General features: G+C 38.3%; 1 protein-coding gene and 1 long non-coding RNA gene across 4 annotated transcripts in view; one reads left to right on the top strand and one right to left on the bottom strand.

Moving 5' to 3' along the window:
• Positions 1-5019: 5019 nt before the first annotated feature.
• Positions 5020-22404, bottom strand: part of lgals8b (galectin 8b) — a 175643-nt gene continuing 158258 nt past the window's right edge. For all 3 annotated transcript variants that reach the window (XM_058749042.1, XM_058749041.1, XM_058749043.1), the window contains one exon: positions 5020-6556. In XM_058749042.1, coding sequence (XP_058605025.1) covers positions 6407-6556 — 150 coding nt within the window. In that variant the 3' untranslated portion in view covers positions 5020-6406. The remainder of the gene's footprint in view (positions 6557-22404) is intronic.
• LOC131523048 (uncharacterized) lies at positions 11873-20881 on the top strand. Its single transcript, XR_009266698.1, has 3 exons — positions 11873-12292; positions 16705-16784; positions 17044-20881. It is a non-coding gene; the product is annotated as an uncharacterized LOC131523048 (long non-coding RNA).

Raw genomic sequence — 22404 nt, 5'->3', positions numbered from 1 at the left:
TAAAACATTAATCTCATAACATTATTTATGCAATTATAAATACAGTCTAAATGTATAAATGCCACATCTAAATGTCACTTATTGCAGCTTCTGTGCAGTGCTAAGATGAGTTTTGTTTAGATCTTTTCATGGATAACAATAGCCAGTCATTCATTCACATTAATCAAGTATGAAAATGGGCTTCCCCTCTTTGAAAGACCAGCAGCCGCCACTATGCAAATCACATTTCTTATTAATATATATTTATTAACAATAAAGATTAAAAATAAGAAAGATGCACATTACAAATACGTCGTTGTAAGAAACTGTGATGAGTCGTGCAGCAGTAATAACGTAACAAAAACATATACAGTTTCAAGCAAAATTATCATATTTATTCAAGCATTTAACATTTATAAGTTTAATTAAATGTCAGTAATGAACTGACATGTTCCTGAGACCTACGATCACGAAGGTCCTCTTTCCCAAACGTGTACAGTAAGATTTAGTTGATACAGTATCAACTCCCCATCAGTAGTTCTATACTGCCACCTGCTGGCGCAGTTGTGTAACTTAGAGAATAAGTTTTGTTATGTTGAGTTCGTGAGAAAAATAAGTCGTGATAACTATAAAACAACTTTTGTTATGTCAAGATCACAAGAAAAGAAGGGGGGGAAATTGCATGGCCGCTTAGAACTTCCATAGTAATAGAGAGTGCATCACCTGCCCCAAGATCTTTTACTGTTTGCACTCCGATTGAGGCACATAAACAAACAGACAGTGCAAATCTGCACGTATTTACCTATTTGCCACCTATATCTTATTCCTATCTTATAATAGAGCACCTGCCTCAAAATCTTTCAGTCTGTTTACACTCCAATTGATGCACGTGACAAAACAGAAAATACTCCTACTCTGCCTGCCCTAGATGAGTCTTCACACCAACGGCTGTGATTTATTCATGATACAAGCACGGCCTCTCGTACCTTATTGCTTACATAACCCCAAATAATTTCTATGCATCAATTTTTCAATGCATCAATGGTTTGAGGACGTTTGACTATAGTAGAACTCAATTGTAAGAGAGCTATTGGCTCATGTGATTATCAGAGGCTGACTTAAAGGGATAGTTCACCCAAAAATGAAAATTTGATGTTTATCTGCTTACCCCAGGGTATCCAAGATGTAAGTGACTTTGTTTCTTCAGTAGAAGACAAACGAAGATTTTTAACTCAAACCATTGCAGTCTGTCAGTCATATAATGCCCATCAATGGGCACACAATCTTTGGGAGAAAAAAAAACATGCACAGACAAATTCAAATTAAACCTTGCGGCTCGTGACCATACACTGATGTCCTAAGACAAGAAACGATCGGTTTGCCTCATTAGCGACGGTTTCTATGGGCGGCGAAACATAAGGATCTACGTATATATCTATGTATATATATCTGTGTTCCAGAGCCGTTGACGCCTCACACGCCTGATGTTGTGGATGAGCTCAGGATGGCTGGACATTGCAGTGTATCAGAGGTAAAAAATGATATAAATACTGTTCAGTTTCTCGCACAAACCGATCGTTTCGTGTCTTAGGACATCAATGTATCGTCACGAGCTGCAAGGTTTAATTTGGATTTGTGTGTGCATGTTTTTTTTTTTCTCCCAAAGATTGTGTGCCCATTGACTGGCATTATAGGACTAACAGACTGCAACGGTTTGAGTTAAAAATCTTCATTTGTGTTCTACTGAAGAAACAAAGTCACCTACATCTTGGATGCCCTGGGGGTAAGCAGATAAACATCAAATTTTCATTTTTGGGTGAACTATCCCTTTATGAAGCAATCAGACATAAGTTGTGCAGAAGCCTCAGAAAAAGGATGTGGATGAGGACATGAATGCTTTTTACAAGTCGGAATCTTGTAATAACGATAAATATGACATGGCGTGAATGCAGCTAAAGTGCTGGTCTCTGTGAGTTGTAGGAAGATACAAAAAGTTAGTTACTGTAATTATGGAATTTAATCATTTTAGTCCAGGTGATATGTGAAAATAATGTTCACTTTTTCATAAAAGCATGAAACTTGGTACACTTGTATAGTTTGTGGCCCTTAACATTTTCAGAAATGAAGCCATCGCTAAAACACCTCGTGGTTGCCATGGCAACCATTTTACTTTCAGCCATAACCAAATTATGTATTTTGTGTCATATCTCCTGAACCAAACATGATAACAGAGAAAAGGTGATGTCTACCCCTATGTTTTGATAGTCAAGGATTGCTATGACATCTACAAAAACATAAACTGTTCAGGTGAAGAGTTAATGGTGAAATCAACAATGTGAGAAGGAAATCACAGTATCTGAGTATCACAGCATTTACAATAGTCCAAATTATGGCTATTATTTTTTTCTTTCTTTGATAATTAACTAATATTTTATTCAATAATACATTAAAAGATTGTTTTCAAGAATACTATCATATATTTCAGAGATATATAAAAAAATCATCTCAGGTAAGTGTATTTTTCCTTACCTCTCAGGCAGAGTCAGGTAGGTGGTAGTATGTTTCCGATACATTCTTGTTCTCTCTCAATAATGCTCTAACATCACATGCAGACTGAACAGTTCTGGTTAACAGTTAATGGTTAGTTCAGTGACTTTATGAGAAGGGTTACAATGAAATCTCAGAAGATGCAGAATGAAATTTCAAATATATTTCATGAAAACTTCATTTACAATCACTCTCTGGGCCCAGAGTTGTCAGTTATGTTGTCCACAAGGGGGAAGCCAGAGTCCTGCATGCAGGCAGGTACACGCGGGTGACTGCTAATATTTGATGTAACGGGTGTAATAATATTTATGTGTTGGGTGTGGTGTGGGTGCAGGCACGGGTGGGTTGCAGGTCTAATAACAAAAATTATTTTGACTCGGTCCAGTACACGTTGAGCAATGTAGCCAATCACGCTGCCACTGATTGACAACTGTAGTGATTATATTAAAGGGAGCGCTCTTTGCTTGCTTTCTATATTTAATCTTAATAAATGAGTTTTGTCTACCTCATGTAGGAGATTTAATGCAGGTGCGGTTCGAGTCCCAGTTTTTATGGGATTAAATTAGTGATGCTTTCAGATAATTTGTCGGTTGTTCTGTTAATTACTGCGATTGTGGGAAGATCATTTCACCATTCAGGAAAGGTTACCGAAAATGCCTCTCTGTGATGTTATCACAAGGCATCGCCTAACTTACAGATCTCAGGCTTCTGGAGGGGATGTAGATGTAGAAGAGTGAGGAGGAAGTAGGAGGGTGCTGAGCCTGTGACTGTTCTGTACGCAAACATCAATGTATTGAACCTGATGCGAGCCGCAACCGGTAGCCAGTGCAGGGAAATAAAGACAGGTGTGAAGTGGGCCCTTTTGGGCTAAAGGAAGACCAGTCATGCCGCTGTATTCTGAATCATTTGTAGAGGTTTGATTGCACATGATGAAAGTACAGCCAGAAGAGCATTGCAATAGTCGAGCCAGAAACGACAAGGGCCTGGACAAGAAGTTGTGCAGCATGCTCTGTTTGGAAGGGCCTGATCCCCCTGATGTTGTGCAATGCAAACCTGTATGATCGAGCTGTCTTTATATAGTCCTTGAAGGTCAGCTGGTCACCATTGAATAATTTTTGACACTACAGAGGAAAGAAGGAAGGGTGAAAGGGAGTGTAGGTTTTGCCTAAAAGTAATTGGTAGAGGAATTGGTGGCACACAGGTAGTAATGTTTAGGTTAAATGTAATAAAGAAATGATCAGAGATGTCTAGAGGTTTTACCAAATGTTGTCTGTGAAGGGAGAAAGAGAGAAAGGGAAGTTGTTAGAGAGAACAGCAGGGGTTGCGAAGTCTTCTGGATGAATCCAGGTCTCAGTCAGTCATAGTAGACAGAGAAGCAATGGCCAGAATTAAGTTTTTTGACAGCTGACTGACAATTCCAGAGACCCACAGAAAATGACAGAGGTGCAGATAGGATGCAGCTTGGCAAGATTAAGATCAAGAAGCAAGAAGACCGCCTACACGATTCTAAAGGAAAAATACACTTAATTGAGATGATATTTTTGCATATCTCTGAAATATATGACTGTATTGTTGAAAACAAACTTTTATTGTGCTATTGAATAAAATAGTAGTTAAACTGGTGTGTGGTGGGCGGGTATTTGGCAGCAACATTCATTGCATTTAAGGTATATATTTTAACAGTTCATAGATTCCCTGGCAAAACAATCCCCTGACCATTGAATTGCTAGTGTCATGCTACTTTTTGTGTTACAGGAATGATTTCTTACTAAGGAGATCTTCCTGCTGTTTCGCTTGTTGATTTCAGTCAAGCTTTTCTGATTACTATAGGTTTCTGGTTCCTATAACCAAAAAAAAAAAAAAAGAAAATCATAAATATTTAGTGCATTGCTAATAACAACTATAGCTGTCTTGAATATTGCTAATCTCTCACATGAAAACAATCTCACATGCAATTTGTGACCCTGGATCACAAAACCAGTCTTAAGTAGCACAGGTATATTTGTAGCAATAGCCAAAAATACACTGCATGGGTCAAAATTATCGATTTTTCTTTTATGCTAAAAGCCATTAGAATATTAAATGAAGGTCATGTTCCATGAAGATATTTTGAAATGTCATACCGTAAATATATTAAAACGTAATTTTTGATTAGTAATATGCATTGCTAAGAACTTCATTTGGACAGCTTTAAAGGCGATTTTCTCAATATTTTGATTGTTTTGCACTCTCAGATCCCAGATTATCAAATAGTTGTATCTCGGCCAAACATTGCCCTATCCTAACAGCTTATTTAATCAGCTTTCAGATCATGTATAAATGTCAGTTTTGAAAAATTTACCCTTATGAATGTTTTGTGGTCCAGGGTCACATTTGTGCAATAGGCCTATGTTTTTTGTAAAGTATGTACAGCTTTGTTACTCAATAGTGCTGCTTTGTGTACCCAGAAATCATACAATAATCATACAATCATACAATAAATATTTGGTAGAATTTAAGCCTCATTTATTGCATGAATGTAATTTCATTACATTTTTCAATCCAAACATTTCACAAAGGCGCCTGTTAGATTTTAAATGATAAAACAATAGATAAACTATACAAAATAAAAACTGGAAGTACTTGGATATTTTTGTCATACATTTACTAAAGATAAGTAATTTACTAATGTGATGAACTACACCTATGAACTTGACTTAATTTTGAATATCCACTAAAAATCATTTTAGAACCAGCTGGGTAAATGTAATTGCAAAAAAAGGATAAGGGAATTAAAGTTAAAGGATTGACATGATCCACTGTAACTATCAATTTTTCCAAACATTTCACCAACATGTCCTTGTCACAGATATCTAGGAAAATCTGTAATCAGAGTAATCATATTACAGCTAAGTGATGCCTATAGATGATCATGCTGTTATTATTGAGGATTTAAAGTTAACTGACCTAATTTAAGAAAAATCAAGAGAAATTCAAGGTCACAGTATACTTTATTACTGGATAATGATAGAGCAAGCAAGCAAATAAATGTTTTAAATGAATAACTTCTGATGTAATGCTTTCAGTTGTCATCCTTGTCTTCTTCGCATTAAGAGGATACATTTGGATTAGAAAAAAGTGGGTTCCCAACAAAATAAGCCCTTCATGTTAAGTGATGGCTGATGGTAAAAACACAGTTAACAACTTAAATAGTTAACAACTTTTTGTCAAACGAGCATTTGTCACTGAGTACGTTTACATGGACAAAAATATAACACGATTAAGACAATGCTCTGATTAAGAATCTGCCATGTAACAAAGATTTTTGATTATCTTAATCTGGTTAAAGTCATACTCGAAGTATGTGGAGTATTCCTATTTTAGTCGCATTATTGAAGTGTAGTATAGACATGTTGTGGTTAACCGTTTGATGGCAAACAAAAGAGCATGGCCTCAACAATGCCATCCTCTGTTTGCACATATAATATGACAAATAATTAACTGCATTTGAAGCTTGAAAGCTGAAATTAAAAATAAAACACCCAAAACTGTATATGGCACCATAACAAAGACAAACTATGTTTATACATGAAATTCTGGAGGGGACGCAATGACGTGTGCCATTAATAGATCTATGTACTATAACATGTAAAACGGGATCATGAAAGGAATATTCTAAAAGCCACTCATGTAAACACCTTAATCATAATATTGTCTTATTTAGAATAAGGTAAATAATTACATTACTGATGTCTATTTAAACGTAGTCACTGTGCCATACTTCTATTTATTGACTTGAGACATCATAACAGAATCATATGTTCTTTAAAATCATGCATGGTGAAGAACACTGGAAAGAGAAGTGAGGAAAAATCTAAATATCCTGATGTTGCTTTCCATCTCACCACAATTGAACATTTTGCAGTTCCACGTCACCCAGAATCTCCAGCTGATCAATGGAGCTCAAGTCCTGCACTCTGTGCCTATAATCCAGCAGGTGGGATCCGTTTACTCCTATCCTGAACTGATGAAGCTGACATAGGATGATCATCTGACAAGATGAAACAAAACAAAAACAAAAAAAAGGTTAATGTTTTCCAGTTTTAGAAATATACCATGCTTGCCCAAGAAGACAAATAAAGTAACTTACAGTAACTATCTGACAGAATCCAGAAAAAGAGCTTCGCTAACTTCTTTATCACAAAATACAGTTATCAAAACTGAAACTTGTCTTATTATAAATGGCAGTATTAGTAACACGGTAAAACATGCTAACAACATGTCAACAACATGTTAAAACATGCTAGAATCATGTCACCACATTAAAAAAATGTGGTAAAACATGTTAGAAACAACATATAGATGTCCTAAATTTGCTTGAACATGCCAGCAATGTGGTCGGATGTTGTTTAACAGAAACGGAACATCAATCTTCACTGACACTTTTCTTTGAATTGTGGGTTTGTTCTTGCAAACCTTTAAGGATTAATTCACCCAAAAAATTCTGTCATTAATTATCCATTCTAACCCCATAAGATCTTCGTTCATCTTCGGAACACAAATTAAGATATTTTTGATTAAATCCGAGAGCTCTCTGACCCTCCATAGAGAGCAATGCAACTGAAATGTTCCCAGAAACATAGTAAGGACATAAAATAGCAAAATAGTTGTCACTATCACCAGCTGGAGTGCCCTGGACACTCACCGGAGGCCACTCCACCCCACACTGTTGCCACTGTACTCTGGACTCTGGACTCCATTTCCCATAAGATTGGTTCCTAGTTCTCTGCCTAGGAACCAATCTACAGACACACCCATTTCCAATCAGGAGGACTATAAAGGTTGCACACGCACGGTTGTGGATAGAAGGGATACAGCTCTGACCGGAAATGAACAATGAAATTAATTTTCTACCTATTAGATTGTTTTATTAACGTCTACACCTACCCCAACCCTAAACCTACCCCTTACAAGAATAAAAAAATAGTAATTATTGTTGTACAGTCAGTGTGACAAAAATTACGCTGTATTGATGTGCGCATGCCCAATAGTGCCTTCTAGCCTTAACCCACACGCACGGGATGCACTTTTTTCCAGGGGTTTCAGAACAGCGTAATTGAAACTGCGTCATCAGGCAGGCATAGCCTATTTGAGAATCTGCATAGGTTCATGTGCAGTTTGGGAAAAGCCATTTACTTCAAATACCTGTCCTGATCACAGGGGTTTTGTGTTAAATACCTTTTATATACAGTAACGTCAGATACCTGTCCTGATCACAGGTGTTTCATGTCAGATTACATTCATACTGTTATAACTTCAAATACCTGTCCTGATCACAGGGATTTCGTGTCAAATACTTTTAATGTACTTTAAAAATTAGATGCTTTAATTTTAGTTTCATTTGTGAATTTGGCCAGCGGTTATGAAAACATGAATGATAATTTCTTTTAATGCGGTGTGCTGTCACGCACTGTATGTAAAAATCAGCCAACACAGTTTTTCTTAGGGCCCCCAGAAGTCTAGGATCGGCACTGCCTATTATATACAGTACCTTCAGATACCTGTCCTGATCACAGGTTTTTCGTGTCAGATTACATTGATACTGTTAGAACTTAAAATACCTGTCCTGATCGCAGATGTATCGGGTCAAATACCTTCTATATCAGGGGTCGACAACCTACGGCAATAGGGAAAACTGCATACTGACATACATTTTGATGTAATAACTTCTCATAGTCACACAGCCTGTTAGGAGCTATAAATACTAAAACAAGCTCCTGGTAAAACAAGCTCCTTGACTACTGATTATGTTTTTTTTTCTTCTTGAATCCATGGAAAGCAGCAGAAACATTTAAATAAAACACATAAATATCAGGTATGATTTACTTGTTTCACCTGTTGGACAGAATCTGTTGCAGGAATGACACACTACCAGTCCAAACTTTTTGAACAGTAAGATTTTTAATGTATTTGTAAAGAATTATCTTCTGCTCACCAAGCCTGCATTTATTTGATCCAAAATACATAAAGTTGTATTTGCTAAAGCAGTAATATTGTGAAATATTTTTACTATTTAAAATAATTGCTTTCTATTTGACTATATTTTAAAATGTAATTTATTCCTGTGATCAAAGCTACATTTTCAGCATCATTACTCCAGTCTTACTCCAAGTGTAAAAATATACACTATACCATTCAAAAGCGTGGAGTCAGTATATATAGAAATTAAAACATTTATTTAGCACACAAGTGATGATAAAGACATTTATCATGTTACAAATGATGCTGTTCTTTTGAACTTTCGTTTCATCAAAAAAACTTGCAAAACCTCAGCTCTTTTCAACATAATAATAATAATAATTATTATTATTATAATAAATGTTTTTGAGCAGCAAATCAGAATATTAGAATGATTTCTGAAGGATCATGTGACTGGAGTAATAATGCTTAAAATGTCAGCTTTGAAAGACAGCTTTGATTGTTCCTAATAAACTGTTTAACTGCACTCGCAAGTGAATCTAGCGATAGCTAAATATATTCTTAATAAACTACAAACAAAAAATATATAAATTTATTTTGTCCTCATATTATTTCTTGTAACTCTTCCCTCTCAGTCACATACCTGCCTGAATGGCTCATTATGCAGCTCATTATGCGGGCCTTTGTCTTCTCAGGTGTGAATGTGAAGGTTGACGCCTTCTCGCATAGACCCTTTCTACTCAAAAATAGTCTTAGAAAATTTAAATCAATATATTGTTTTCTGTGAGCAAGTAAACAAGATGATTTTCATATCATTTTGAAGCAAAAACACCAGGGTACAAGATCCAGTTCTCAAAAGTCTTGTGAACAAATGTTCTGTATGTGTTTTATGGCCTTATTTCAGTGACTTCAAAATTGTAGTTTTTCACTAACCATGCATAAATGTTAATAAATGCTGCTAACATATTACTGTATCCCAGTTTGTGCTGTTTACAGTGTTAGACTTTAGCCATTTATACATTTATAAGCCACTGAAAACAGCATAAATGTCAGGGCATGTCAAAACTCCTCCAGGCCCCCAAAACACCCTCAGACCCCAGAGGGTTAAAGTGTGAGAATTAACTCGTGTTAGTCTACGTATGTGCGTGCGACCGCTGCACATAGACGCTACAGATCAAATCCTCAGCAGTCTAACAGCCCTCGTCAATGTCAAAATGACCGAGATGGCCAATGAAATCAAAGTAGGCGGGATTTACTCACAGATGCTGAGCACGAAGCGTCAGTTTAACGTTGAAATAGAGCGAGGTAAGATGAAGCTGCAAATCATTTAATGTTAGTCAACTGTTTTACGATAGAAATGTTAAATGACCGACAGTTACAGTGAGGAAAATAAGTATTTGAACACCCTGCTATTTTGCAAGTTCTCCCACTTAGAAATCATGGAGGGGTCTGAAATTGTCATCGTAGGTGCATGTCCACTGTGAGAGACATAATCTTAAAAAAAAAATCCAGAAATCACAATGTATGATTTTTTAACTATTTATTTGTATGATACAGCTGCAAATAAGTATTTGAACACCTGTCTATCAGCTAGAATTCTGACCCTCAAAGACCTGTTAGTCTGCCTTTAAAATGTCCACCTCCACTCCATTTATTATCCTAAATTAGATGCACCTGTTTGAGGTCGTTAGCTGCATAAAGACACCTGTCCACCCCATACAATCAGTAAGAATCCAACTACTAACATGGCCAAGACCAAAGAGCTGTCCAAAGACACTAGAGACTAAATTGTACACCTCCACAAGGCTGGAAAGGGCTACAGGGAAATTGCCAAGCAGCTTGGTGAAAAATGGCCCACTGTTGGAGCAATCATTAGAAAATGGAAGAAGCTAAACATGACTGTCAATCTCCCTCGGACTGGGGCTCCATGCAAGATCTCACCTCGTGGGGTCTCAATGATCCTAAGAAAGGTGAGAAATCATCCCAGAACTACACAGGAGGAGCTGGTCAATGACCTGAAAAGAGCTGGGACCACCGTTTCCAAGGTTACTGTTGGTAATACACTAAGATGTCATGGTTTGAAATCATGCATGGCACGGAAGGTTCCTCTGCTTAAACCAGAAACATGTCCAGGCCCGACTTAAGTTTGCCAATGACCATTTGGATGATCCAGAGGAGTCATGGGAGAAAGTCATGTGGTCAGATGAGACCAAAATAGAACTTTTTGGTCATAATTCCACTAAACGTGTTTGGAGGAAGAAGAATGATGAGTACCATCCCAAGAACACCATCCCTACTGTGAAGCATGGGGGTGGTAGCATCATGCTTTGGGGGTGTTTTTCTGCACATGGGACAGGGCGACTGCACTGTATTAAGGAGAGGATGACCGGGGCCATGTATTGCGAGATTTTGGGGAACAACCTCCTTCCCTCAGTTAGAGCATTGAAGATGGGTCGAGGCTGGGTCTTCCAACATGACAATGACCAAGCACACAGCCAGGATAACCAAGGAGTGGCTCTGTAAGAAGCATATCAAGGTTCTGGCGTGGCCTAGCCAGTCTCCAGACCTAAACCCAATAGAGAATCTTTGAGGGAGCTCAAACTCCGTGTTTCTCAGCGACAGGCCAGAAACCTGACTGATCTAGAGAAGATCTGTGTGGAGGAGGGCCAAAATCCCTCCTGCAGTGTGTGCAAACCTGGTGAAAAACTACAGGAAACGTTTGACCTCTGTAATTGCAAACAAAGGCTACTGTACCAAATATTAACATTGATTTTCTCAGGTGTTCAAATACTTATTTGCAGCTGTATCATACAAATAAATAGTTAAAAAATCATACATTGTGATTTCTGGATTTTTTTTTTTTTAGATTATGTCTCTTACAGTGGACATGCACCTACGATGACAATTTCAGACCCCTCCATGATTTCTAAGTGGGAGAACTTGCAAAATAGCAGGGTGTTCAAATACTTATTTTCCTCACTGTATATCCAGTGATGCAAACTACTTGAATTTTTTTTTTCTCAAATATGCCCATTTTGAGAGAGAGAGAGAGAGAGAGATGTGATAATTGTCTGTGTCTGTGTCTCTCTCTACAAAAAATGAAGCTGAGTTTAGTTACTAAAAAAACAGCAATTGTACCCCCTCGTTGCTGAGAAATATAATGTAGCGATTCAGTATCGATTAATAAAAGTCGCGTGGCAGCGCTGACAAGAAGTTTATGAGCATCTGTTTCGACCTCACTCTGACCATCATAATGGTCTAAATCAGGGGCGTCAAACTGGAGGGTCGCAGCCCTGCAGAGTTTAGTTCCAACACACAAACCATGTAGTTTTCAAATAAGCCTAAATTACATTATTAGCTGGATCAGGTGTGTTCAATTGGGGTTGCATCTAAACTATGCAGGGCTCCAGCCCTCCAGGAACTGAGTTTGACACCCCTGGTCTAAATATAATGATAACCTTCGTTATCTCGAGACCTTATGTAAACAAAGTCATGCCTATCCCTCACTATAAAAGCGGGATGAACTTCCGGATTGTCCTCTTTACCTTTCTCGCCATAGGGACCTGGTACGGGTAAGAACCGATCTAATATTCACCATCCAATTCTTCACCCAGGTGGTACAGGGGCCTTGTGTCCCTGTGAATTGTGGTGTTTCTTTGCATGTTTTACTGCAGTTGGTAGAATATACTATAACTGCATTGTTGTTACTAGGCTAGTTTTATACACTAACGATTCAATTGGGATTATCTCTGTTTATTTTTCAGAGTGCTCATCAGTAGGTTATTGAATATACTTCATAACAAAATTGGTGAGTATTGTAATCTTTTCTTATACCCTATATCACTGTTAGCAGTTGTTGGGGCTGGATATAGGCCTGCTAAGTACCTTCGCGTACTGGTGTGGGTCTGTGGCTTGTGTGAGCTTGATATATTTCACTACTGTTCGCAGTCAGTGTGTTGTGTGTGGCTTACCTGCTGTGCAAGGGTATTATGACGTCGCAGTGCTGCAGGTTTTGTCACCCAGCAGTGGACCCTCGTGATGGGCATAGAGAATGTCCTTCATGCTTGGGGACTGCTCATTTGAAAGAGGATGTGGATAATCCCTGCGCTGCAGCTTGTGACCTACCTAGAGATGAACGGCTTCGCCGTGCTAATAGGACATGCAGTTCTGCACCTGAGTGCGGTAGGGAGAGGGAACGTTCATCGGACAGGCGTGGCCATAAGCGTCCACGCAAGCACTCGCGTTATCACCATGACTCCACACATAAATCAAGCAGTGATATTGTGGCTGAGGCGACTAAACGTCCAATGCCAGCTCCACCAGCAGAAGGTGGTAATACGGACACTCAACTGCAGATCCTAGCAGCTCTTCAGAGTTTATCGCAGAGGATGGATCAATTTGAAGCTCTTCAGTCCTCCTCCTCATCTCTACCTCCTGGTAAAGAAGGCGTTCCAATGGTTGGACAACAGTCCCGTCCTGTGAGAGGCGCAAAAGATGTGTTATGTGCTGATGTGTTATCGCTTCTTGCTCCCCACTCTCTCTGTGATGATACACAGCAGTCAGGCGGAACGGAGCCAATGTGAGGGAACTCATTCAGACTCTGCAGAAGTGGATGATGAATCAACAATGAAGGGGGATTTTTCCTTAAATACGCTCATAACTAGAGTATGTAGTGCCGCCAAGATTGTTGGCATGCAGTCTCCATTGCCTGATCCAGCTCCTGTTGGGGGTGTATGGGAAGGCATATCCCAGAATAATTCTGCACCTTGCATTCCAGTGGCAGACGATTATACTTCCATGTTTTTTTTATTAACAACAGTTTATTACATTTTCTTCTGGGAACAGTAGTATAAAACAAAAAGCAGCTGTGCAAATTTAGAACTCACCACAACCCATCCCACCCCCTGGTAGACTTAAAAATAAATAAATAAATAAAAAATAAATAATAATAATAAAAATACATAAATTCATATTAATAGATAAATAAAAATATTTTTTTTTTTTCACAAAGATTTTAGAAAAACATGACAACATTAAAAGCTGAATGCTATAAATGTACAGTTTTCACATTAGATCCATGTATACGATAAGTTCCATCGAGATAATGTTCAACAAATACACAGTTCAGGTTCATCTCTCCATTGTGTGAGGAGGATTCCAACGGTTGACTAGCAATTGTTTTTCTGCTGTGAGAGCAGCTAACAGTAAACATCTTTGTTGGACAGACAAGGTGAAGTCCCAAAAGTCATTCATGAAAAAATGGCACGGAGTCAAACATATCTCAGTACCCAACAAATATGATAGGTCCTGTGAGAGCTGAGTCCAAAAAGGTGAGAGAGAGGGGCACTCCCCCAAAAAAATGCAAAAACGTGCCTAAAGATCCTTGCGAACAGAGATTACACTTAGGAGAATATGACAGATTCATATAAAAACGTTTCATTGGAGTCAAGTAAACCCTATGCAGCAATTTCCAATGAATCATTTGGTGATTAGGGTTTTTAGAAGACAATTTAAACATACCCCATACCTGATCCGAAAATAAAACATGCGCATCCTCATTAAGATCCTTAGCCCAAACAGTTTCAATAGGCCTATTTCACAATATGGCGACCGACAGCGGAAGTAGGGAAGTGGTACGTCCGGTCGCGCCACGGCCCACTACGATCGCCATTCATTATTTAAATGCACTGGGAATAGTTGTTTTCTCACCGTCATTACAGTACATTAATTTATTTTCTTATAAAGTAAGAATAGCCAATGTTGTCCGTTTTGTGAGGAGGATGTTACAGCAGGTATGTAGATGAGCATGATGTAACACACTGATGATCCAGCAAAGCTTGAGAGATGTCGAGGCTTCACACACCAGTTCTTCCAGCTCCTTTATTTTTTCCAAAGCCTCATGAAGAGCACCTAAAGAGAACAAAGTAATAAAACATTTTAATAGTTTGTGCTAAACATGTTGTGAAGGAATTTTAATATGAATTATTTTTAAATAACTTAATCATACTTAATCACGACTAACATTTCTTCCTTTCCAGGTTTAACATTCATTCTTGTGTTCTGAGTTAAAGGGATAGTTCACCCAAAAATGAAAATTCTGTCATCATTTACTCACCCTCAAGTAGTTCCAAACCTGTATTAATTTCTTTGTTCTGCCGAACACAAAGGAAGATATTTTGAAGAAAGTTTGTAACAAGGCTGTTTTGGGGCACCATTGACTTCCATAGTAGGAAAAAAAAATACTATGGAAGTCAATGGTGCCCCAGAGCTGCTCTGTTTCCTACATTCTTCAGAATATCTTCCTTTGTGTTCAGCAGAACAAAGAAACTCATACAGGTTTGGAACTACTTGAGGGTGAGTAAACGATGACAGAATTTTCATTTTTGGGTGAACTATCCCTTTAACATTGGAATATGACAAGTCTAGACAGTCAGTCTAAAAATAATAATCTCATGACTGAAGTAATCATAAGACTAAATTTAACTTGGTGAATCACAATTACAGGTTTATGCAGATATAGAACAGTTAGAACATCATAGAACATCACAGTTAGAAGTGGATCTATGCACTTAGTTGGGAACCACTGAGCTTAGCCACAGAGAGCAGTATAAAGAGGGGCAGACATAAGAAAAAAATACCAGTCAGAGATGGGTTTTAAATTGTATTGGTCAGAACCCTGCAGAAGACCACACAAATAATGAAAACACATTCACCTTACTAAAATGGTCCACTGTTAGCGTAACTGCTACCATATAGCCTAATTACGTTTATAAGGCAATATATAAGCATAATCTATTTTAAATATATTGTGAAATGTTATAGTCACCGTTTAGTTTCAATCATCTACTGTTTTACAGTCCATTAAGAACGTTATACTCACCGGGAAAGGTGGCTATTGTAATCGTGCTTCTCCTGCACCAGCAGCACTGCATCAGCACTCTCCATTTCATCATCAGCTGCTGTCAGTGTCTGGAGTAAATTTCGTTGTTGGGAAAGTTGTAAAACGATAAACAGTTGCTTCTTATTTATGTTTGAACATTATCCACTGCTCTGTTAGCGCATTCACCGGACCGGAAAAGGGTTTCCCTACTTCCGGTATGCATACGTCATGTTGTGAAATAGGCCTATTATAGCTGTGACGGCGGCAAATAAATATCAGATGATCAAATCATTATTTAAAACTACAGAAAAGGAGACAACAACAGAACAGGAGAAGATGGCATTCTTTCAGTCTCCACAAGGATTTGTCCCATGGCAGAATAACATTGTTTGTCACGGACAAAGTGATGTATAATGTTATGTTGTATAAAAAATGATAAGACACTTGTTCTTTGCTTTGTTTTATTTTAAATAAGAAGGTATAACATTAAAAGATATTAAAGTGCACATAAACACACACAAAACTCAAGTACATACGGAGGGAGGGGTTCTAGCAGACCAATCACAGCGCTTGCAGTCCGCGTAGAATTGATGCGCTGTTAGATTTTTGGAGAGGTGCACGTCAGGCTATGGTGTAGGGCAGGCTATGCCATACTACACAGAGCCTACGGCGTACAGCGTAGGTTCGACACAGAAGTATAAATTGGGCTTAATACATGACGTCCCCCCTTTTCTTAGAAATAAAATCACATCACTTATTGAACATGTGTTTAAAACAAAACACTGTAACAGTTGGCGTTCCTTTTGAACAAACAACCGTATACAAGAATACAAAAACAACAAGGGAAACCCTAGTTATGCAACACTATCTGTTATAAAGGAGACAGACAACCATATAAAGTATCAAACGACCCAAGTGTATTTACAATCCATATACAGTATACAATATTTCACCTTTCAATGTTTCACCTAAGTGTGTGCAAGTTTGTGTCCAAACACCCCAGTATAGTGACGGGGACACTATACTGGCAAAAAGCACCGTCTTTCGGATGAGACGTTAAACCGAGGTCCTGGCTCTCTGTGGTCATTAAAAATCTCATGGCATTTTTCGTAAAGAGTAGGAGTGTAATCCTGGCCAGATTCCCTCCACTGGCCCTTATCATTCATGGCCTCCTAATAATCCCCATTCACTTGATTGGCTCTATGACTCTCTCTTCTCTCCACCTGTAGCTGGTGTGTAGTGAGCGCACCGAAGCCCAGACGGCATAGAGCTGGTATAAACCTTTGGTAGTAATAAAGGCTGTTTTTTCTTTACTCTGTTCTCCCATTTCCACATGCCAGTATCCTGACTGCAGATCCAATGTATTGAACCAGGAGGCGCCTTCCATGGATTCAAGGTTATCGTGTATTAACGGCATTGGGTAAGCATCAGGCATGGTCTTGCTGTTGAGTTTCCTGGGAGTCCACACAAAATCTGTAGGAACCATCAGGTTTGGGGACGAGCACCGCAGGAGATGACCATGGAGAGAAGGATAGCTCAATGATATGGTCTTTGAGCATTTGGTCAACTTGAGCTTCAATGATCTGTTTTTTGAAGGGTGATACTCTGTACGCTCTTGACTTTATAGGGATATCATCTGACAAGATGATTTTATGCTGAAAAACATCCGTTTTCCCTAGGATGCAGGCGGTGGTGTAAGGCTAGATGGTGATGAGCTTCTGCAGTTCCTCCAGATGGTCTGTATCATAGTCAGGTATGTTAGTAGAGGACACCCGGCTAAGTGTTAGGAGGTTCCTTGCAGGTGGTAATGCATAATATAGGATTACTGTAGCAGCTAAGGGAGTATGAGCAGGCTGGTTCTTAAGGGATAACCACAGAGTTATATCAGCCGGAAGAAAGAGGTAGTAGTTATAGCACTTCCTGTTTTTAGGCCATAATGGTTCTGCCCGACCTCCAAGATGGCCCCTGTGGCAGTCAGGAAGTCCAAGCCAGCGATGAGAGGGAAGGCTAGGTGAGTATCTTTCATTTTCATCTTTCATGTATTCAGCATATACTCTTTTCCATGCCATTTGTTCCGTATTGACCTCTGGTCCACAGCCTGGTAAATTTTCCCATCTGCCATGATGAATCGATGGGGGGAATCAGATCTACTCAGTGGAGTGTCACCCCTTAGCTGTTTCCACAGGTTTTCTTGCATCAGAGTATATGTATCCAGTACGGCCTTGACTTATGTCCCTTTGATGGTAACAGGTACGAGAAGCAGTGATGTGACTGCATGGGGTTGTGCTATGGGAAAGTCTGGCCAGGCTTTTAGTGTTACTCCTCTCTGCTGTTCTCTTGTTACATTTCTCTTTGTGGCTCTGCCCTCCTACTTTCTGCCAGTAGTCTTTAGCTCCTAGGCAGTCCTTCTCCACCATAGATCCAACTTTTACTAACTGCTCCACAGTGTTCACTGTCCCTCTCAGGCAACCAGCGACCAAAGGATTGATGTTTTTAAGTATACAGCTTACCAGCTCTTCCTCTGAGATTTCAGGCTTCCACTTGAGACAGAGAGCTCGATAGTCATAAGCGAAGTCTATCAGGAGTTGTCGTGGCTGTTGTATGAGGGACCTCAGTTTGTCTTCCACTTCCGTAGGTAATCATCTGGAAGGAAAGCATCCATAAATGTCTCTTTGAAAGACTTCCAGTCAGTAACCTTTATTCTCTCTGTCTTCCACCAGCTCAGAGCAGGTCCACTCAACACTGAACTCAAGGTTCCGAGGAGCTCAATGCTGGAAAGAGACCTGAGGTTGAGGAAGTTCTCACACCGCTCTATGAAGTTGAGAACATCCGCCGTTTCACCAGCACCATCGAAGGAGGGAAACTCCAAACGGATCGGAGGGCTAGGAAGAGGATCCTGCTGCATATGGAGCCGTGGTCACACCTGCTGATTGGGGGCTGAAACAGAACTGATAGCATAGGTGTTATTAGGGAGTATTACATTGGCCCTGCTGGCAACGGGGTAGACTGAGGATATATATGAGGTAGCTGGAGTGTAGGCTTGCAGCCTAGTTATAGTGGGAGTACTTGTGGGCCTGAGTTTTTTCCATTGATTCTCCCATTTTGCATGTCTCAGGAAGCAGTCCGTAACTGCCTTCTCCAGTTTGTCCAGAAATTTCTGGCAGTTCTCCTCAATTCCTGCAAAGCTAGCGCCCACAGCTTCTCTAAAACTATTCTCCTGATTAATGGCACTGTCAATAGGCTGTTGGAAATCTTGTTTTAGAGACTGTACTTGAGAGCTAAGGGCCAATAAATCCACCTTAATCTGTTCTATGTCTGTTTGCATATTCTGTACCCCACCCACGTTTAACTGTCCCCACTGTCATACCTCATCGTCAGACTTCTCATCATCTGAAATGTACAATGAACTGAGCATAGATGTAATTTCTGCTGTGGGATTATGTCTAGTGACGTATGGGCCTGTCGTAAAGTCTGCAACAACCTCATTGCCAGTGTTATCTTGTTGTTGGGTAACAGAATCAATAACATTTTCCGTATTACGCATTGAAATGTCAGTATTTACAATAGAGTCTTGTATCGTTTCGTCTGTATTCTCCATATTTACAATATTTAAACAGTAAACAGTCAACAGAGCGTCCCCGTATGGGCCACCGTACTATGTAACAGTTAGCGTTCCCTTTGAACAAACAACCGTATACAAGAATAAAAAAACAACAAGGGAAACCCTAGTTATGCAACACTATCTGTTATAAAGGAGACAGACAACCATGTAATGTATCAAACGACCCAAGTGTATTTACAATCCATATATATAATATTTCACCCTTTAATGTTTCATGTAAGTGTGTGCAAGTTTGTGTTTGTGTATGAGTCCCCAAGTTCGCTAAAGTTCAGATCGGGCTCACCGGCACTGGAGAGTCTATGAGTGGTCCATGCAACAGCAATAGATGTCCTCACTGGTAAGTATTCCACATGGAAGAAACCCTCCAAAAAAATATAATACTCCACAGCGAGATCGCTCATCAACAGTCCAGAAAAAGCCAGGAAAGAGAATAATTTGTGTGCTAGGCGATCGCCTTTCTTTTAATCCCTTTCACACACAGCCCCCAAAACGCCGATTGCCTGCTCTTTTAACAGTTCAAAAAATCTAAACATTGAGAAGAGCTTCCGGGCCACACCCCCAGGAGTGCGGGGTTTCCGGTATACATCCCGCGAGCACGAGATCACGGACCACACACGTATAATGATGGGGTAATAGTCACACCAACATATAGACATATACGCCTACTACTATGTGGCTACTCTCTTAGCATTTTTTAAATTTCAATGAAGACATATTAACAGTTAAATCTGTTCCCTCATATTTTATCAAAATATGCGAACATACAGACCTAAGCCTTTAAAGTTATTAAACTTGCCTTCTCTTTTCTTTCTGTGGTTACATTAAACATTCTAACAGCCCACATATCTAGCATTCACTCCTGTCAGTTTATGAAATAATCAGACAGTTTCACAGGCAATCCTCTAGTTCTCCCCTGTGTTGGTATATTTGACAAATCCACTTTGGGATTCAGATCCTGAGAGTTGGAGTCAGGCCAACAGCTTTTCATGTTGTGATCTCACGTTCAGTCTCTACAACAGTTGTTTCATTGGTGTTGGATCTTTTGACGTGAGTAGTGTTTCGTGTGTATTTTACTATTATTTTTTTATTGTTTATTTATTTGATAGGGACAATGCATGTTAATGAACATTTGTAGTAATACAAAATGTAAACAGGCCGGATTATAGTAACATTGCTAATTTACATCCGCAGTCCCTAGGCAGGTACACACAAGAACACAAACTCAAATACACATACAACAGCACATAAAAGACTAATACCCAAACACATTTTAAAAATTCTAAGTAAAATGTTTACACAACTGATTTGTCATAAGCCAATTTTTTAAATGATCTTTAAAGGTATGATAAGTAGAGCATTGTCTTATTGACGGCGGTAGGCTATTCCAATATTTACTCCCTATTACAGATAATACTTTCTGTCTAAAAGAGGTTTGCCTATATGGCACCACACAGTCCCCTCTAATAGTAGACCTAGTACCAATACTACAATCTATCCTCGGTTTTATAAATACTTTTAATGGAGGGGGAGCAAGCCCATTCAAGACTTATAAATAAAACAAAACTCAGTAGATTGTTTTTTGAAAAAATATTACAGTAGTGAAATGACAGGGGTTTTTTTATCTAACACTTTGCTCGCCTTATACAATTATTCTATTGTCTTTAGAGTTGTGTCACTTATGAATGACCAACTATTAAAACAATACTCAATATGAGAAAAAACCATTGAGTATAAATACAACCTAGCGGCATCGACTGTCAAAAATGGCCTAATATGCTTAAAATTCTTTAAATTAAACTTTACAATATTAGACATCTTTTTCACATGACTTTTAAAAGTTAATGCAGAATCCAAAGTCACCCCAAGGTATGTAAACTCTTTAACAATTTCAAGCTCCTCCCCTCTCAGGAATACCTTAGTATGTGTAATCTCTACTGGTTGTTTTGCAAACATCATACACACAGTTTTTAATTTTTTTATTTTTTTGTGTTCAATAATAAACCTGATTTGGTAAGCCATTCCTTGAACATTGGTCATAGCAGAAGTCAAAGTAGCCGAAGCTTTTTCAAAGTTATTAGCATGGGTAAAAATTACTACATCATTTACATACAACTGAACATTTACATCTTTACATACTCCAGGTAAATCATTAATATAAAGTGAAAATAAAATTGGTCCCAAGATGGAGCCTTGTGGAACCCCCTTGGGGCAAGCAAGGTATGAAGACTTTGTACCTTCAATACACACATATTGTTTTCTATTATAAAGATACGATTTTATCCAAAGTATAGCCCCTTCTGAAAAATTTAAATTTGTTAATTTAGATAGTTAATTAATAGTTAATTAAGAACCTGATGGTCAACAGTGTCAAATGCCTTCCTTAAATCTAAAAAAACAGCACTTCCTATCTAACAAGCATTTGACTTTCTCAACAAACAAACAATTTGCTGAGTCTGTTGAATAATTACTGCGAAAACCAAATTCCATTGGATGTAAAGAAGTAAAACCATTATTTAGATGATTAGTCAGAAGCTTAGCTACCCATTTTTCTGCTACCTTAGATATAATCGGAAGGATACTAACTGGCCTATAGTTACTCAAATCTGTTTTATCTCCAGATTTATAAATTGGAGTAACTGTAGCCACCTTCCAAGTTGATTTATAACAATCCTGTAGGCATCCTTTGCTTTAGAGCTTTTTAATGCATCAATAATATTAGCTACTTCTAATTCAGTTACTTTCTCTAATTGAAAATTAATAGGGCTATGAGTAATATATTTTAAAGTAAAGAGCTGAGTTATTTCATCGACTGAATTTAAAAAATAAGCATTAAGATTAGTAGCTAGTTAGTTAATGGATTTTTTTACAAAAATGTTATTAATTTTAAGTTCAATACTTTTTTCCATATTCTTTTGTTTTCCAACTAGTTTATTAATAGTTTGCCAGATTTTTTTCTCATCCTCTTTCGATCCCTCAATTATATCCATAAAAAAAAAACTGGCTTTGGTCTTTCGTAAAGGCTGGATTACTTTATTCCTCATAGAAGTATATTTATAACGATCAGTACTAAGACCAGAGTTCAATGATTTTTTAAGGAGCTGATCTCTATCCTTCATCAAATTCTTGCATTCATTGTTAAGACAGGGCAGTGTATTCCCTTTTCTTTTTATTAATCGTCCCCTTCTGGTAAAAAACTCAGACACTTCTTTGATTTTTCCCCAAAAAAAATCACCTCCTCTCTCTAAGCCCCACTTAATAGGACTTCACTCCAGTCTATCTCTTTCAAAGCTATTCCAAGATTTTGCTGCTGATTTTTAGGGGCGATATCTTGATAAACAGTATTTTTAAATGAATTTAAAAAACGTTGTTTTGTAAGATTTCTTGAAAAGAAAATTGCATTATGATCAGACAAACCATG

The sequence above is a fragment of the Onychostoma macrolepis genome, chromosome 17 (genome assembly GCF_012432095.1).
Source record: "Onychostoma macrolepis isolate SWU-2019 chromosome 17, ASM1243209v1, whole genome shotgun sequence".
Taxonomy (NCBI): domain Eukaryota; kingdom Metazoa; phylum Chordata; class Actinopteri; order Cypriniformes; family Cyprinidae; genus Onychostoma; species Onychostoma macrolepis.
Note: the sequence above shows the minus strand (reverse complement) of the source record. Positions and strands in the feature narration are given on the sequence as shown.